This window comes from Zea mays, chromosome 7 (assembly GCF_902167145.1).
Source record: "Zea mays cultivar B73 chromosome 7, Zm-B73-REFERENCE-NAM-5.0, whole genome shotgun sequence".
In the NCBI taxonomy this organism is placed as follows: Eukaryota; Viridiplantae; Streptophyta; class Magnoliopsida; order Poales; family Poaceae; genus Zea; species Zea mays.
The window spans coordinates 180796992-180814362 of record NC_050102.1 but is presented as its reverse complement, the minus strand read 5'-3'; the positions used below and the strand labels follow the sequence as shown (position 1 = coordinate 180814362).

At 46.6% G+C, this 17371-nt stretch overlaps 1 protein-coding gene across 3 annotated transcripts; it reads left to right on the top strand.

Annotated features, from left to right (window-relative positions):
- Positions 1-3695: 3695 nt before the first annotated feature.
- Positions 3696-13510, top strand: LOC100279622 (uncharacterized). 3 transcript variants are annotated; one of them, NM_001152618.1, is made up of 14 exons: positions 3769-4084; positions 4231-4271; positions 4541-4633; positions 4902-4976; positions 5129-5178; positions 5393-5482; positions 6127-6183; positions 10856-10925; positions 11361-11462; positions 11546-11598; positions 11851-11998; positions 12085-12169; positions 12294-12422; positions 12993-13509. In NM_001152618.1, exons 1-14 carry the CDS (start codon positions 3814-3816, stop codon positions 13181-13183), a joined length of 1455 nt encoding a protein of 484 aa, NP_001146090.1. In that variant the 5' UTR covers positions 3769-3813; the 3' UTR covers positions 13184-13509. The 3 variants fall into 3 exon arrangements, with proteins under 3 accessions (XP_008651339.1, XP_020396051.1, NP_001146090.1); XM_008653117.4 differs by lacking the exon at positions 10856-10925 and having other exon boundaries at positions 3696-4084; positions 4902-4995; positions 12993-13510; XM_020540462.3 differs by lacking the exons at positions 5393-5482; positions 10856-10925 and having other exon boundaries at positions 3696-4084; positions 4902-4995; positions 12993-13510.
- Positions 13511-17371: the final 3861 nt, after the last annotated feature.

The following is a 17371-nucleotide window of genomic DNA, read 5'->3' as shown; positions in this document are numbered from 1 at the left end:
CCATGTTTATAGGCTCTCTAAGGCGCTTTATGGGCTCAAGCAAGCCCCAAGAGCATGGTATGAATGCCTTAGAGATTTCCTTATTGCAAATGGCTTCAAAGTCGGCAAGGCCGATCCTACTCTATTCACTAAAACTCTTGAAAATGATTTGTTTGTATGCCAAATTTATGTTGATGATATCATATTTGGGTCTACTAACGAATCTACTTGTGAGGAATTTAGTAGGATCATGACACAGAAATTCGAGATGTCTATGATGGGGGAGTTGAAGTATTTCTTAGGATTTCAAGTGAAGCAACTCCAAGAGGGCACCTTCCTTAGCCAAACGAAGTATACTCAAGATATTTTAAGCAAGTTTGGGATGAAGGATGCCAAGCCCATCAAGACACCCATGGGAACCAATGGGCATCTCGACCTCGACACGGGAGGTAAGTCCGTGGATCAAAAGGTATACCGGTCGATGATAGGTTCCTTACTCTATTTATGTGCTTCTCGACCGGACATTATGCTTTCCGTTTGCATGTGTGCAAGATTCCAATCCGACCCTAAGGAATCCCACCTTACGGCCGTAAAACGAATCTTGAGATATTTGGCTTATACTCCTAAGTTTGGGCTTTGGTACCCTCGGGGATCCACTTTTGATTTAATTGGTTATTCCGATGCTGATTGGGCGGGGTGTAAGATTAATAGGAAGAGCACATCGGGGACTTGCCAGTTCTTGGGAAGATCCTTGGTGTCTTGGGCTTCAAAGAAGCAAAATTCGGTTGCTCTTTCCACCGCCGAAGCCGAGTACATTGCCGCAGGTCATTGTTGCGCGCAATTGCTTTGGATGAGGCAAACCCTGCGGGACTATGGTTACAAATTAACCAAAGTCCCTTTGCTATGTGATAATGAGAGTGCAATCAAAATGGCCGACAATCCCGTCGAGCATAGCCGCACTAAGCACATAGCCATTCGGTATCATTTTCTTAGGGATCACCAACAAAAGGGAGATATCGAGATTTCTTATATTAACACTAAAGATCAATTAGCCGATATCTTTACCAAGCCTCTTGATGAACAAACTTTTACCAAACTTAGGCATGAGCTCAATATTCTTGATTCGCGCAATTTCTTTTGCTAGATTGCACACGTAGCTCATTTATACACCTTTGATCATATCTCTTTCATATGCTATGACTAATGTGTTTTTCAAGTCCATTTCACACCAAGTCATAGGTATATTGAAAGGGAATTGGAGTCTTCGGCGAAGACAAAGGCTTCCACTCCGTAACTCATCCTTCGCCATCGCTCCAAGAAAAGGACCTTGTCTTTGGGGGAGAGAGTAAAAGCCCAAAGCAAAAGGACCGGACTTCATCTTTGGTATAATCTTAACTCATTTGTTTATGACCAAAGGGGAAGAAATTACTTCATGGGCTCTAATGATTCCGTTTTTTGGCGATTCATGCAAAAGGACCGCACCACCACCAATTTCAAAAATTTAGTGCTTTCCAAGAGTATTTATCAATTTGTATCCTATTGTGTTCAAAAGGAGGAGAAAATTAGTTTTTCAAAAATGTATATCAAAACCCTCTTGAACACTAAGAGGTGGATCTCCTTTAGGGGGAGTTTTGTTAAGTCAAAGGAAAAGCATTTGAAACAGGGGGAGAAAATTTCAAATCTTGAAAATGCTTTGCAAACTCTTATTCATTTACCTTTGACTATTTGCAAAAGATCTTTGAAATGGATTTACAAAAAGAATTTGCAAAAACAAAACATGTGGTGCAAACGTGGTCCAAAATGTTATATAAGAAAGAAACAATCCATGCATATCTTGTAAGTATTTATATTGGCTCAATTCCAAGCAACCTTTACACTTACATTATGCAAACTAGTTCAATTATGCACTTCTATATTTGCTTTGGTTTGTGTTGGCATCAATCACCAAAAAGGGGGAGATTGAAAGGGAATTAGGCTTACACCTAGTCCCTAATTAATTTTGGTGGTTGAATTGACCAACACAAATAATTGGACTAACTAGTTTGCCTAAGTGTATAGATTATACAGGTGTAAAAGGTTCACACTCAGCCAATAAAAAGACCAAGTTTTGGATTCAACAAAGGAGCAAAGGGGCAACCGAAGGCACCCATGGTCTGGCGCACCGGACTGTCCGGTGTGCCACCGGACATGTCCGGTGCACCAGGGGGACTCAGATTCAAACTCGCCACCTTCGGGAATTTCTGGAGGCGACTCGGCTATAATTCACCGGACTGTCCGGTGTACACCGGACATGTCCGGTGCTCCAAGGAAGGGCGGCCCCAGGAACTCGCCAGCCTCGGGTTTTCATTCCAGCCGCTCCGCTATAATTCACCGGACTGTCCGGTGTGCACCGGACTGTCCGGTGCATCTGCGGAGCAACGGCTACTTCAGGCGCCAACGACTACCTGCTACGCATTTATTGCGCGCTAGCGCGCGCAGAGGACAGGCACGCCCATGCTGGCGCACCGGACACTCTACAGTACATGTCCGGTGCGCCACCAGACATCAAGGCGGGCCCAGAAGTCAGAACTCCAACGGTCGATTTCCAACGGCACTGGTGACGTGGCGGGGGCACCGGACTGTCCGGTGCGCCATCGAACAGACAGCCCAGCCAACGGTCAAGTTTGGTGGTTGGGGCTATAAATACCCCAACCACCCCACCATTCATTGCATCCAAGTTTTCCACTTCCCAACTACTACAAGAGCTATAGCATTCAATTCTAGACACACCAAAGAGATCAAATCCTCTCCATATTCCACACAACGCCCTAGTGACTAGATAGAGAGATTTGCTTGTGTTCTTTCGAGCTCTTGCGCTTGGATTGCTTCCTTCTTTCTTGATTCTTTCTTGTGATCAAACACTCACTTGTAATTGAGGCAAGAGGCACCAATTGTGTGGTGGCCCTTGCGGGAAGTTTGATTCCCAAGTGATTTGAGAAGAGAAGCTCACTCGGTCCGAGGGATCGTTTGAGAGAGGGAAGGGTTGAAAGAGACCCGGCCTTTGTGGCCTCCTCAACGGGGAGTAGGTTTGCAAGAACCGAACCTCGGTAAAACAAATTCGTGTGTCACAACTCTTCATTTGCTTGCGATTTGTTTTGTTTCCTCTCTCGCGGACTCGTTTATATTTCTAACGCTAACCCGACTTGTAGTTGTGATTATTTTTAAGAATTTCAGTTTCGCCCTATTCACCCCCCTCTAGGCGACTTTCACTCGGCAAAGAAACTCTTTGCCGAGTGTCAAAAATAAAACACTCGGTAAAGAGCTTCTTCGCCGAGTGTTTTCTTTTACCGAGGGTTTTTTGTGTGGCACTCGGCAAAGAGCTCTTTGTCGAGTGCCCGAAATAAAACACTCGGCAAAAAATTTGGCACTCGGCAAAGAGCCAAATTCCGGTAGTGCTGCATCTAGGGTCAGCGTGTCTCTAACTTAGCTTGTGTCCCATATTCATAACATTTTTCTCTCTCTTTTAATATCCTGGCGTCGTTTTGCCACAAGAGCGATCGATTTCGTTATAAAGCAGCAAAACGGTTACGCGGAAAGAAATATAAAATGCAACGAAAAATGTGGACGAGTGGCAGTTGTGGTTGTCGGGGCGCTGAACTGAAGCGGAGAAAGCGGCAGCAGCAGCACTTTGTCGGTCTGCGTACGCGTACCTGAGCCAGCCATACAACACACAAGCGGGCAGCGTGCGCGAAGATAACAACACACACGGCACTACGGCAGCCAGCCAGCCAGCCAGCTTCTGCTGGAACAAGAACAGTACAGGTACAGCCTCCTCCCTCCACAGCAGCGACACCAATGGCATCGTGGTCGTGGACCTCTGTTCACTGCAGCAGCTACCCCCTACCGGGGCCGTCGGCACGCTTCACGCCTTCTCTGGTCTCCGCAACAACACCGGCGCTCAGGCGGACGAGGGCGAGGGGGCAGCTGCAGCGATGCCTCTGTTCCCAGTACGCCGGCGAACGCCAGCCGCCGCCGCCGCCACCGCCACAGCCGGAGCCGGACTCGCCGCAGCAGCTGGAGCGCCTCTTCTCCAACCTCAACCAGACCACCATGAAGCACGAGCCAGGTAATGACACTGCCTTTCCCCCCTCTTCTTCTCTCTTTCTCTCGAGAGTCTCCTGCCTTTGATTACCACGTAATAGTACCTACCTACCATGCATTGTAGAACGAAATGAGATCCTCAAGTTTCCCTTTGATTTGATTTGATTTCAGGGAGCGTCACCAGCGCCGTCTTCCTTGTGGCTGGCACAACGGTACATCCTCGCCCTCTCACTGAGATGGAAAAAAAGAATCCTTCCTCAAGTAGGAACCGCATATGAGTTCTAACCTGCAGGAAAAGAACTGCATCCAGAAATCACTTAATCACAGGATACCTGATGTGATGATCAGCTAAATCTCCTCACAGACTAAAAGCTCGCGTACCAAACAAAAAATGGAGAGCACTATTTGAGCTTAACAGATTCGCCCGCTGGTTACTATTAACACTTCACTTACTCTCCTTTTTTTTTCCCTCTGCAAATAGGTTGGAGCAGGCATCCTTGCAATCCCTGCAGTCACACAAGAAGCTGGGTTCTTGGCCTCGGCAGTCATATGCATCCTCTGCTGGTCATACATGGTAATAGAATGTCACTGACTGGGTAAATTATCAAACCCGGCGTGTTAAAAGGTAAACCCTTTTGCATCCTACATCGCTGGCACAACTCTAAAATCTGCATCAGTGGGGGGGAAATTCAATCACCCTCGTTATAGCAGCTGAAACCGTTTTGAATGTTTTGTTTCTTGTGTCACCTTGATACAGGACGGTTTGATGATTGACCCAAGTGCCTGTTTCGTTGAGTCGTTTACAGTGAGACAGCTTATGATTGTTGGCGTCGCATTTCCAGGTCGTCACGGGGCTGTTGGTTGCTGAAGTAAACGTCAATACCATGTGTGAGCTAGGATCTGGTGGCGTCTCACTGGTACATACCATATCCTCCTGTGAGCAAAGCTACTGTTTAAGGCCAGTCAAAATGAATATACAGTACCAAGATGTAGCTTAAATTTCCCTGTACATCTTTTTATGTTGCATGCATGGTCTCAAAGTAGCGATCTGAAGAGACGTATATTTCAGGTCTCGATGGCTATGCGCACTCTTGGGACATTTGGAGTGAGAACATCTTGGTATGATGAAATTATATATATGTGATAGAAGTTTATTAGTGCATAGAAGACCAGAAAAACTTATTAAAAATGAAAATTGCAAAAGAAGGAACTTCAGACTCAGACCATAGCATAAACTGAGCTGACCACTCAGAGTCAGAATTCCTATTTTCTACTCAATTAACATTCCTAACGTATATGAAGGATTTCTGACTTTGCTTTCCTTGTGCTGCAGCTTATCCTATTTATTTATACATTATGCACTTCTTGTCGCATACGTGGCACGCTCTTCAAATATCATAACAAACTCATTGGGCATTCCAATGTAAGACTTACTTTTGTTTTCTTTTACTTTAGTTGGCCACTTAACCGAAAGTGTATCCATTTGATTACTGTGTCATATCATAGGATCCAAGCACCTACTATATGTTTCACCTTGGTTCATCTCATAAGTCACTACCCTTTTTGCAAGTAATTAACATTGATATACCCCTCCCTCTGTCCCAAAATAGTAGTCGTTTTAGCACTTGGTTTTTATGTCTATATTCAAATGGATAATGATGAATCTCGACGCATATAAAACACATACATCATAATTATATGAATCCACTAATTATCTAAGACGAATTCTATTTTGGAACAGAGGGAGTATCTTGTATTCCATTTTCAACCACAACATCCTGTGGCATCATATTGGTAATCTCAGCGGATTGCCGTTTTCTAAATCTTCTTTTGACTTATGAGTGAGGCATCATCAGAGGATATGCTGACCCTTGGGTTCATTTGCAAAAGTTTTGCCTGAACACGTTGGAGAAATGCATATCATTGCATTAAGAATAAATGAAGTTTGTTGCATCCACAAAACAACTACAAAGCATAGAATAACTTTAACTTTCAATGGGTTATAGAATCCACGGATTCGGTGATGCCTTCTCTTAAAGCCATTGACAGTGTGCTATATGATTGCAGATGGGAGAGTGCTACCCTGTTTTCTCTAGCTTTCGGAGGGGTATGTTACTTTGGAAGGTAATTGTCAATTACTAATGTATCAGACATCCTGGACATCAAGAATTGTAAACATTTGAGGGAACAACTCATTTTTAGTTTTTAGCCTTTTGATTAGACTCGAAGGTTCCTCACAAGGTATATCCAAGATATAAGTTGTGGTGCCTACTGATTACATGCAATGCACTTAGGAATCCTTATTTTATGTTGAGTGACTTCCTAGCATTAAAAAGATGATTGTACAAGTAATTCTCAAACTCTTTGTGTGTGTGTTATAACCAGCATCACCTATACGCGGTGAGGTCGTGCCAGTGGCTAGGCCACGCCGGCAGTCAGGGCGAAATGCCTGAGAATTTTCTTCCTTTAATATTTTTTATTGTTTTCATAAAAATAGGGCCATGGTTGATTTTTATTAGGAGAGGATAAAAACCTCTAAATAGTTTTAGAATAAAGAAAGCAAGGCAATTATCTTGCCTCGCCTCAAGGGTCGTCTCCCACGTCTATCCCTCTTGCTCGCCTGCTCCCTGTGTGCAACCATGATTCTTGTGCGCCCACGGGGTACAAGCCCAGTCCATCGATCTCTTACCCGTACATCCTACGCAATTGCGGTAAGATCCTAGATCCTATCAATCTGGTATCGGAGATGTGAGGTGATGATGCTTGAAGCATCTGCTGATCCCACCATCGTCGTTCCCCGACACCACCACAAAAGCCCTAGACGATAAGGTGGCCAATCTCTCCACCCACTAGAGCACTAGTAAGCATCCTCCTCTGTGGGTGCCATGACCAGGTTTTCCCCTACGGGATGCGGGGTAAGAGGCGACGATGTTCCTTTCCTTATCCACTGCCACTGATGTGTCGCCCTCCACTACCCTGCCCGCTGCAGCGCCCGACACTCTCTTGTACATTGCAACAACCACCGTTTCCCCCCCTTCCCGTCCACCCGATCAACTTCTCCTCCTCGCCATCCTGGCTACCTATATTTCTGCAAGGGGTGCCTTTCTCATCTACGTCGGCGCCCTTCGCTATTGATACTATCATGCACGTTGGATTGGGCGTCCCCTGCTTCAGGAAGTTCTACTTCTCCACCTACAACAGCAAGGAGGACCTCCTAAACTGGCTCAACCATTGTGAGCAGTTCTTCCGTGGGCAGCGTACGCTTACCTCGGAACGGATCTAGCTCACATCGTACCACCTCGTGGGTGTGGCCTAGACATGGTACTATACTCTAGAGCAAGATGAGGGCATGTCATCATGGGAGCAGCTCAAAGATCTTTGTCATATGTGGTTCGACCATCCGCAGCAACTGTCTCGTTGAACTGGTGAGGCCCCCCTTCCATGTCGTGGTCCAAGACTACTATGACCACTTCAACACGCTGGTGTGCCAAACACCGAATCTTCTGTCGGTCAAGAAGGTCGACCTCTTCATTGGGGGTCTACTGGAACACATTTGGGTCAACATCGAGCTCCAGAAATCATACGACATGTAGATGGCCATGCACCAGGTGCAAGCCTACGAGCGTCGCGTTGCGGCCACCATGCCAGCCCCGGTGCAACAGGCCGCCCGGCCTCCCCAATGCCCACTGCGTGCATGGCTATACTTAGGCCACCTCTAATGGTGATCTTGCCTATTCCTAATGCTAGTTTTGTCGCCTCACACTGGCCAAGATGGTAAAGCACCATCGACAAGGGCTATGTTACAACTGCGATGATCTGTATCTATGGGACCACCAGTGTTAGTGTTTGTTCTATTTTGAGGCTGCTGACTACCTACTCGACGAGGCACCCAAGGACAAACCGTTGAGGTGGCCCTTATTGCTACCCCCAACTGTAGAAGGATGAGCCCAAGCAGCAGTGCACCACCATGCTTGAGAAAGGCATCATCAGGCCGGGCACTTCTCCGTTCTTGTCGTCCGGTGCTGTTGGTCAAGAAGGTAGAGGGCTCCTGGAGGTTCTACATCGACCAACATGTGCTAAAACAAGACGTCCAAGGACAACTTCCCCATCCTTATGGAGTCATGAATGACGTATTATATCCCTTCCTTCGCATGTTCATGATCATCTTCTTCGACGACATTTTGATCTATAATTCGTCGTGGTCCAAGCACCTGCAACATGTTCGTCTTGTCCTTGATAACCTACATACACAAAACCTCCACTAGAAGTAGACAAAGTGCTCCTTTGGGGCACCATTAGTAGCCTATCTCAGCCATGTTACCTCTGTTGGTAGCATCGCCATGGGCAGCGACAAAGTGGACACCATCTTGTCCTAGCTAGAGCCCCGCTCACCCTAGAGCGTGTGCAGCTTCTTGGGGATAGACGACTACTACTAGAAGTTCATCCAAGACTTCCACATGATCATCGCGCCCTTGACATAGCTGTTGCGCAAGGATACCTTTGCCTGGACGCCTAAGGTTGCAGTGGCGTTCGTGGCTCTCAAGCGCGTCCTCTCCATGAGGTCGCTCTTGTAGATGTCGAACTTCAACCGTCAGTTTGTCATGGACTGCAAACCTTCAGGTTTGGGGTTCAACGCCATTCTCCACTAGGGGGTGGTTCCATGGCCTTTTTCGGCCAGCTCTTGCCCATTGGCAGCGTATGAGCATGAGCTCATCAGCCTAGTCTAGGCTGTGCGGCATTGGTGATTGTACCTCTGTGGTTGCCGCTTCCTCGTCCGCACCGACCACTACAGCCTCAAGTTCCTCTTGGACTAGTGGTCCATCGATCCCCAGCACCAGTGGATCAACAAGCTGTTCGACTTTGATTTCGCGATCGAGTATTGCCCAGGTCCGCAGGTCGCCTTAACTTGGCGATGGACGCCATCTCACGCCATGACACCGACACCACCACAGACTCCGTAGAGCTGCACGCTCTCTCGGGGCCCTTGTTTCGCCTACTTGACAAGATCCCTGCCGCCACCATGGACAATGAGGTAGACTACCTCCACCAGTAGCTACAGGGTGTGTTCCTCGGGGCACCCTGGGGGCCATCGACACCTTCCTGGCCTACGGTAAGTGCATCTTCGTGCCGTAGGAGCCCAACTTGCACCAACAGATGCTTGCTCTGGCCCCATACCACCAGCTACGAGGGAACATAGAAGACCCTCCAACGACCATGCACGGATTTCTACATCCCCAGCGATTGGGTGCTCATCCAAGACTACGTTCGCGCTTGCGTTACATGCCAGCGCAATAAGACACTAACCCTATAGTCGGTCGGTCTCCTTCAGCCCTCGACTTGCCTTCTCAGGTGTGGGAAAATATCTCGATGGACTACATCAAGGGCCTCCCAGAAGTCCATGGGATGTTCATCATTCTCACCGTCATTGACTGCTTCTCTAAGTACGCACACTTCATTGCCCTCAGGCACTCGTACGTGGCTGCCTCGGTCGCTCGTGCCTTCTTCGAGGGCGTTGTTCATCTACACGGATTCCCCACCTCCGACGACTTTGGTCCGGTCTTCACTAGTCACATGTGGCACAACCTCTTTAAGATGGTCGGTATCAAGCTTTGCTTGAGCATGGTGTTCCACCCTCAAACAGACGGTCAGTCGGAGGTCATCAACAATCGTCATGTACCTCTGTTGCGCCACGAGGGATTGTCTGTGTGCCTGAGTTGACTAACTTCCTTGTACGGAGTATTGCTATAATATTTTGTTTCACATGGCGATGCACACCACACCATTCTAGGTGGTGTATACAACTGACCCCGCCACCTCTACTTCCACACGTCGCAGGGGTAGATCAGATGGAGGCGGCGAACACCTCCTATGCGATTGCAATGTCTTCCTCGTGGTGGTTCGTGAGCGTCTTCTTCAGGCCAAGCGGTATGCCAAGCGCTACTACGACAATCGCCATCATGAGCACGTGTTCGCGGTGGGTGATTGGGTGTGGCTCTGTCTCCACCGACCGATGCACTCGCTGGAGTCCTGGTACAAGGGCAAGCTCGGGCCATGTTGTGCCAACCCCTTCTAGGTGCTAGAGCATGTCGGGTAGGTGGCTTGTCGCATTCAGCTTCTAGAGGGTGCTCGTCTCCATGATGTGTTCCATGTGGGGCTACTATAGCCATTCCCGGGGACTCTTCAACGACTCCACCGCCTTGATGCCCGTACAGGACGGTTGATATCCTGTGCTAGAATGTGTTATGCGTAATGTGCCCAACTACGTTGGGGCACCTAGCATGTCCTCATTCAATGGTGTGGCGTGCTCGGTGACGACACCACTTGGGAGCCACTTTATCACTTCAAAGACCTCTACCCTGATGTTCAGTTGTAGGATAAGCTGTTCGAATAGGTGGGAAGATGTTATGATTGGTGTCATCTATAGGCGTTAGAGTTGTGCTAGTGGCTAGGCCACGCCAACATTTAAGGGTGAAATGCCAAGAATTTTCATTCCTTAGGTATTTTATATTGCTTCCATAAAAATAGAATCATGAATGATTCTTGTTAGGAGAGGATAAATACAACAATAATATAACCTTTTGTCCCAAGTAAGTTGGGATAGGCTAGAGATGAAACCCACAAGAAACAAGGATACAACCAACACAGTCGTGGTAGGATTTTGGATCCTATCCATAGTGTGGAATTAGTTAAATTTTTACTTGATTATGTTATAATTGATTATTAATTACTACTTCCCCAAGACAATTATAATATATATGAACTAAAACAAGTTGTATTGAATTATTGATGACCGCAGCCAGCGATTGATTGGTGCAGTAAATGGAGTTCTGGTAGTCGGCATCCTAGCATCCTTCACTTCTCTTGTTGTAAGTGCTAATGCTATCAGATATGCACCAAAGTTGCCTGGTGGATTTTACATTCAAGAAACTTGTTATAAATATTTTTAAAAATCTCTCATGGGAAGAACATGCACGGCAGTTAAATGACAAAGTAATAAAACAACACAAGGCATTTTTCAAAATATAATATTATAATTTATATCAGGAGGGAGGGAAACATCGTAAATCAAGTATACACAGGTACAAAGAACGACCTGAGTAAAACATTGCATAAGCTCAATACTTATATGCAGATAGGTTCTTTTGACAAGAAACATGATCATTTTTTATAATGATGTGATTATCATCCTTTTTATATGCGTCTATTTGGACATAAAGTATGCCCTTGTTACAAATTGATCATCAGACAACTTGGAAACTCCTTTGGCACAGATAGCAACTTTCCATATGTGGTTTACACAGGTAGTGGCAAGTGGAAACCTACAGTGGAGTTCTCTTCTTGAAGCGAATTTTGCTGCTGCTCCACAAAGTATACCAATAATTGCTCTTTCATTTGTATACCAGGTAATCCTGTATACCATCCAGGCATCCATATTACTTGAATAAAATTGTCTTCTTGACACTAGACTGAATATTTTCCCTAACAGAATGTGGTTCCTGTTCTCTGTACAAATTTGGAGGGAGACCTGTCAAAAGTACGGTACGATTTCCAAGGATAACTTTGTTCGTAAATGCTAACACCTAATTAAGTACATAAGTTGTGATTCGTGCCAGTTAAAAGTGTTACCGATATTGTCGGTCATGCAACAACAGAGCTATTTATACAACACTGCAACACTTCTCCAACTAAATAAACATTCTGAATCTCTGCTAAATTGACTATATCAATTATCAAATGGTCATATATTGGTAAATTTTAGAAGTATAAGCATATCCTTTATGGGTTTTGCAGAACAGCTATTGTGGCGGGTACTGCCATACCCCTGGCTCTGTTCCTAGTATGGGATGGAGTAATCTTGGGGACACTTCCAGACCTTGCAGGGAGCAGCACTGTTTCTGACCCCTTGGAACTACTTAGATCGAGTAATGGGATAGTGGGGGTAAGTATTTTCAAGTTTTCGTACAGATTACAGATACAGTTCTCTGGAACACAAAAACTGATTCCAACATGCCTACTGGTTTGCAGCCTATTGTTGAGGCGTTCTCATTTCTCGCTATAGCCACATCATACATTGGATTTGTTCTAGGAATCTCGGACTTCCTTGCAGACTGTAAGTATCTTTAGTCCATAGCAGTCATGTTTCTCATCTAAGTCTGATGGGGCAACAATTTATTGTCATGATTCTGGGCTGGTGCTTAAACTCTTCTTTCTCTTCTGTTATGTAAACTTCACAGTGCTTAAACTACCAAGTGGCCAGAACAAACCGCTGCCATACGTATTGACTCTGTTTCCTCCACTTGTTCTGTCACTGCTTGACCCGGAGATATTTTTCAAGGCATTGGACTTTGCAGGAACTTATGGAGGCAAGGGCTCTTTTACTGTATGTTAAACTTTGTTGTTTCACAGTTTGTTATCCTCACAAACATGTGGCAGAATGGGACAATAGTGACAGTACAAGTACATCACTTTTTTCCTTTGGATTTGATATCTTCAAATGAACACCATATTGATATGAATTTTCACCTTAAGCAGATCAAGGTTTTACCATGCTATGCTTTTTATGATTTGTATTTGGGAGTTCAAAGCTCTTGGCTTAGGTTCAAAACACAAGGTCAATAAGGGTTAGAAAAAAGTACAAATCCAGTACTAGCAGCTCCCACATGGTCAGGGTATGAAAAAAATAAGTTTGCCTTATTATGTTGACCCAAATGAAAAATAATCCTTATGGCTATGAAATCTTAAAACGATATCACATGAATAGAAATTTCATAATCCATATGATTATATTGTATCTGTGATCATCTATAATCTATTCCACTGTTCCAGTAAGGTGTTATAAATAGAAAGAAGTACAGGACATTCATCTGACTAATGACTGCATATATCTCATACTTCAGTAGAATGAACTGATACCCTGCATGTATTCTTTTCAGTTCTAGTGCTGTTTGGAGTTTTTCCTGCCGCTATGTCTTGGTCAGAGAGATATTCGGATGAGTTGGAAGCTCCAGTACCCCCTATAGTCCCCGGAGGGAAATTTACTCTCTCGGCTGTCATGGGAGGTGCATTGCTTGTGATTGTTCCAGAGTTAATCAAGGATGTAATGCAACTACAAGGACTACACTGACAATCGGTGCAAGTGAAAGGACATATAACAGTTACAGTAAAACGGTCCTTGAGATTTTTGTTGCAGTAACAAGTACATGTAGCAAAAGCAAAGGCAAAACTCGAAAGCAATCAAGTGCAGAGATTGCAGTTTCATCGAGCATCGACGTTGGAGTTGAATTGTTTTTTATGAGATTAGCACGGGGTTCAGAACTTCGGTTAAATTTCTGCAACCGAAAGAAAAATCTAAAATTCCGTATTACACTAATATATGTGCTTTGTTGTGAATATATAACTTTGTAATTATATTTTCTATTGTTTATGTCACATAAAATTCTTCTTTTCATTAGATGTTTGGCCATATGTTCCACACCAAAAAGAGAGGGCGGACGGTCCGGCCCTGAGGCCGGACGGTCCGCGGTCCGGACGGTCCGCGGTCCGGACGGTCCGCGCGTGCGCAGAATAGATTAGGGTTCCGAGTTTTTTGCTGTGTTTGTTGGCTAGATTCTCGGAATTAGCTCGGAAAGTTTGTTTGTAAAGGGCAGGGGCGAAGCTACTATATAGCCGGTGGGTGCAAGTGCACCCCCTAAAATTTCAAAAGTCAGTTATAGTGTTCAATTTTTCACCATATATGCACCACCCACATGGCCACATCTCATCTTTATGCATCCACAAGGGAGGTACACCCCCTTCATGTTTGCTCTAGCTTCGCCACTGGTAAAGGGTCCAGCCCCCCTCCTCTATAAATAGAGAGGTATACGGCCGATTTGTAATCATCAATCGAATCAATACAACTTCTATTTCGCATTTATTTCCAGTACAATTAGGAGTAGTTCTGGTCTAGTTCTAGTTTAGCCTCTCGATCCCTAAATTCTCTGCTTCTCTTCGACTCTACGTCGATTAGAGGAGTCTAGGTCGGCCGGCCCGAGCCTAGACAACTCCTAGGATTTCTCCTCCCCGATGGGGTCCCTCCCGGGAGCGAGATCCAGGCGTCGCCGGCGATCTTCCGCCGCCCCTGCGTACACGCGGACCGTCCGGCCGTCAGGCAGGAGCCCTAGCCTTGTACCAGGTCGCGGACCGTCCGACCCCTGCGCACGGATCGTCCGCCCCTGTGCAGAGAGCACCACCGCGCCTCGCACCAGGCCGCGGACCGTCCGGCCCCTGCGCGCGGACCGTCTGCCCCTGTGCAGAGGGCACCGCCACGGTTCTTGTTGAGTGTTTGGCGCTCCAAAAAGGCGTCAACATACTTTTTGGCGACTCCGCTGGGGACAGCGAATATAGACGCATCAAATCGGCCCTCAATGGCCGATTCAAAGGATAGCTCTGAAGTTTCCACCAGCAATATCATCACACCGACATGGGAAACCTTGTTGGCTGAAGAACAGCTCCTGTTCGAGGAGCGCCAGGAGCAGCTGATCCAAGAAGCAAAGGCGAAGTTCCTGGCCGACTTCAAAGTGGACAGGAACAACAAAGTCGTTCGGCAACGGGCGACAGATCTGGCTTCGCTCCGACCTACTACGATTGCCCCCAATGTAAGTAGCACCAACGAACTCCAATCTCTTAAAGCTTACATAGACGAACAGCGAGAACAGTTACAACATATTGTAGGGGATATACAAAATGATCATAAAAGGCTAGTGCGTGTGCTTGATAAGTCTACTATGGCAAATCTTCCTTCGCACGAGGTTGAATTGAGGGAATACACACATAATTCATCGGCTACAGGTTGTCACGACCAGTCATAACCCCTTTATGGGATGCTGATGGACATGTACCCTAGGCAACGACAGCCTCCCACGCACATCGGCGATAAATTTGCCGATCTGCGCATGTCCGGACCGTCCGCACGTAGGCGCGGACCGTCCGTGCCACCGGCGGCCGATCCCATTTTTAAAAGCGAATTACCGAGACCTGCACCCAAGCCGCCACATGCCGTGCAAACCCTAGATAGCCCATTCGGACCGTCTGCGTATGGCGCCACACAGTCCGAATATAATGTCGGACGGTCCGGCCACATGGCCGGACAGTCCGCGCACGGGGCCGGACGGTCCGCGTATTTAACCGGACGGTCTGGCATAGAGTTTTTTAAGGAGGATGGATATCCAACTCCGTATCCGTCCCAGCTAGACTCCCCATCTCACCATATGACACACCAGCACCATAATATAATCTATCAAACCCATGAGAGTGAGTACTTTCCGGCCCCTAGAAGGCCAGAAAGGAATGGCCAGTCCTATGAACCTCATAGGGCATGCATTAACGCGCTGCAAAACCCAAACCAATTGGGAGGAAAACAACATACCAACATCCGAACAAACTCACCCATATTGGATCAAAGAGCCGGTGGTCTCCCACCGGCTGCCATCGATATAGTAAGGGAGAAAATAGCTGGGGCGTTCCGAGATAAGCTCAGAGTTAGTATAGTCCCCGGGGGGGTAGTCATATCGGAGACCTTATGATAGCCAGTTTGACCGGCTCCCATACCCACAAGGGACCAAAATACCTGAATTCGCAAAGTTTTCGGGTGACCAAGAAAAGAGCACGCGTGAGCACATAGACCAGTTCTTAGCACAATTAGGAGAATTGGCCGACACGGAAGCATTCTGTGTACGTTTATTTTCATTATCTTTAACAGGAACTACATTCACATGGTATGTGATAGTCGCCTAGAGGGGGGGGGTGAATAGGGCGAAACTGAAATTTACAAATATAAACACAACTACAAGCCGGGTTAGCGTTAGAAATAAAATCGAGTCCGCGAGAGAGGGTGCAAAACAAATCGCAAGCGAATAAGTAAGTGAGACACGCGGATTTGTTTTACCGAGGTTCGGTTCTCGCAAACCTACTCCCCGTTGAGGAGGCCACAAAGGCCGGGTCTCTTTCAACCCTTCCCTCTCTCAAACGATCCCTCGGATCGAGTGAGCTTCTCTTCTCAAATCAAAGCCGGGAACAAAACTTCCCCGCAAGGGTCACCGCACAATTGGTGCCTCTTGCCTTGATTACAATGGAGTTTTGATCACAAGAACAAGTGAGAAAGAAAAGAAGCAATCCAAGCGCAAGAGCTCAAAAGAACACGGCAAATCTCTCTCGCTAATCACTAAAGCCTTGTGTGGAATTGGAGAGGATTTGATCTCTTTGTATGTGTCTAGAATTGAATGCCTAGCTCTTGTAAGTGGTTGAGAAGTGGGAAAACTTGGATGCAATGAATGGTGGGGTGGTTGGGGTATTTATAGCCCCAACCACCAAAATTGGCCGTTGGAAGGCTGTCTGCTCGATGGCGCACCGGACAGTCCGGTGCACACCGGACAGTCCGGTGCCCCCTGCCACGTCATCACTGCCGTTGGATTCTGACTGTTGGAACTTCTGACTTGTGGGCCCTCCAGGGTGTCCGGTGCACACCGGACACCTACTGTTCCTTGTCCGGTGTGCCAGTATGGGCACGCCTGCCATCTGTGCGCGCTGCGCGCGCATTTATTGCACCGCAGAGAGCCGTTGGGCGCGGAGGTAGCCGTTGCTTCGGAGTCGCACCGGACAGTCCGGTGCACACCGGACAGTCCGGTGAATTATAGTGGACTAGCCGTTGGAGTTTCCCGAAGCTGGCGAGTTCCTGAGGCCGACCTCCCTTGGCGCACCGGACACTGTCCGGTGTACACCGGACAGTCCGGTGAATTATAGCCGAGTCGCCTCTGGGAATTCCCGAAGGTGGCGAGTTTGAGTCTGAGTCCCCTGGTGCACCGGACATGTCCGGTGGCACACCGGACAGTCCGGTGCGCCAGACCAGGGGTGCCTTCGGTTGCCCCTTTGCTCCTTTGTTGAATCCAAAACTTGGTCTTTTTATTGGCTGAGTGTGAACCTTTTACACCTGTATAATCTATACACTTGGGCAAACTAGTTAGTCCAATTATTTGTGTTGGGCAATTCAACCACCAAAATTAATTAGGGACTAGGTGTAAGCCTAATTCCCTTTCAATCTCCCCCTTTTTGGTGATTGATGCCAACACAAATCAAAGCAAATATAGAAGTGCATAATTGAACTAGTTTGCATAATGTAAGAGTAAAGGTTGCTTGGAATTGAGCCAATATAAATACTTACAAGATATGCATGGATTGTTTCTTTCTTATATAACATTTTGGACCACGCTTGCACCACATGTTTTGTTTTTGCAAACTCTTTTGTAAATCTTTTTCAAAGTTCTTTTGCAAATAGTCA

Excerpts from the sequence above, each read along its gene's own strand:
- LOC100279622 (NM_001152618.1), top strand. The coding sequence starts at position 3,814 with ATGGCATCGTGGTCGTGGACCTCTGTTCACTGCAGCAGCTACCCCCTA. Across the intron at positions 4,272-4,540 it reads TCCTTGTGGCTGGCACAACG|GTTGGAGCAGGCATCCTTGC; the intron begins GTACATCCTCGC and ends CTCTGCAAATAG. Across the intron at positions 11,463-11,545 it reads CTCTTTCATTTGTATACCAG|AATGTGGTTCCTGTTCTCTG; the intron begins GTAATCCTGTAT and ends TTTCCCTAACAG.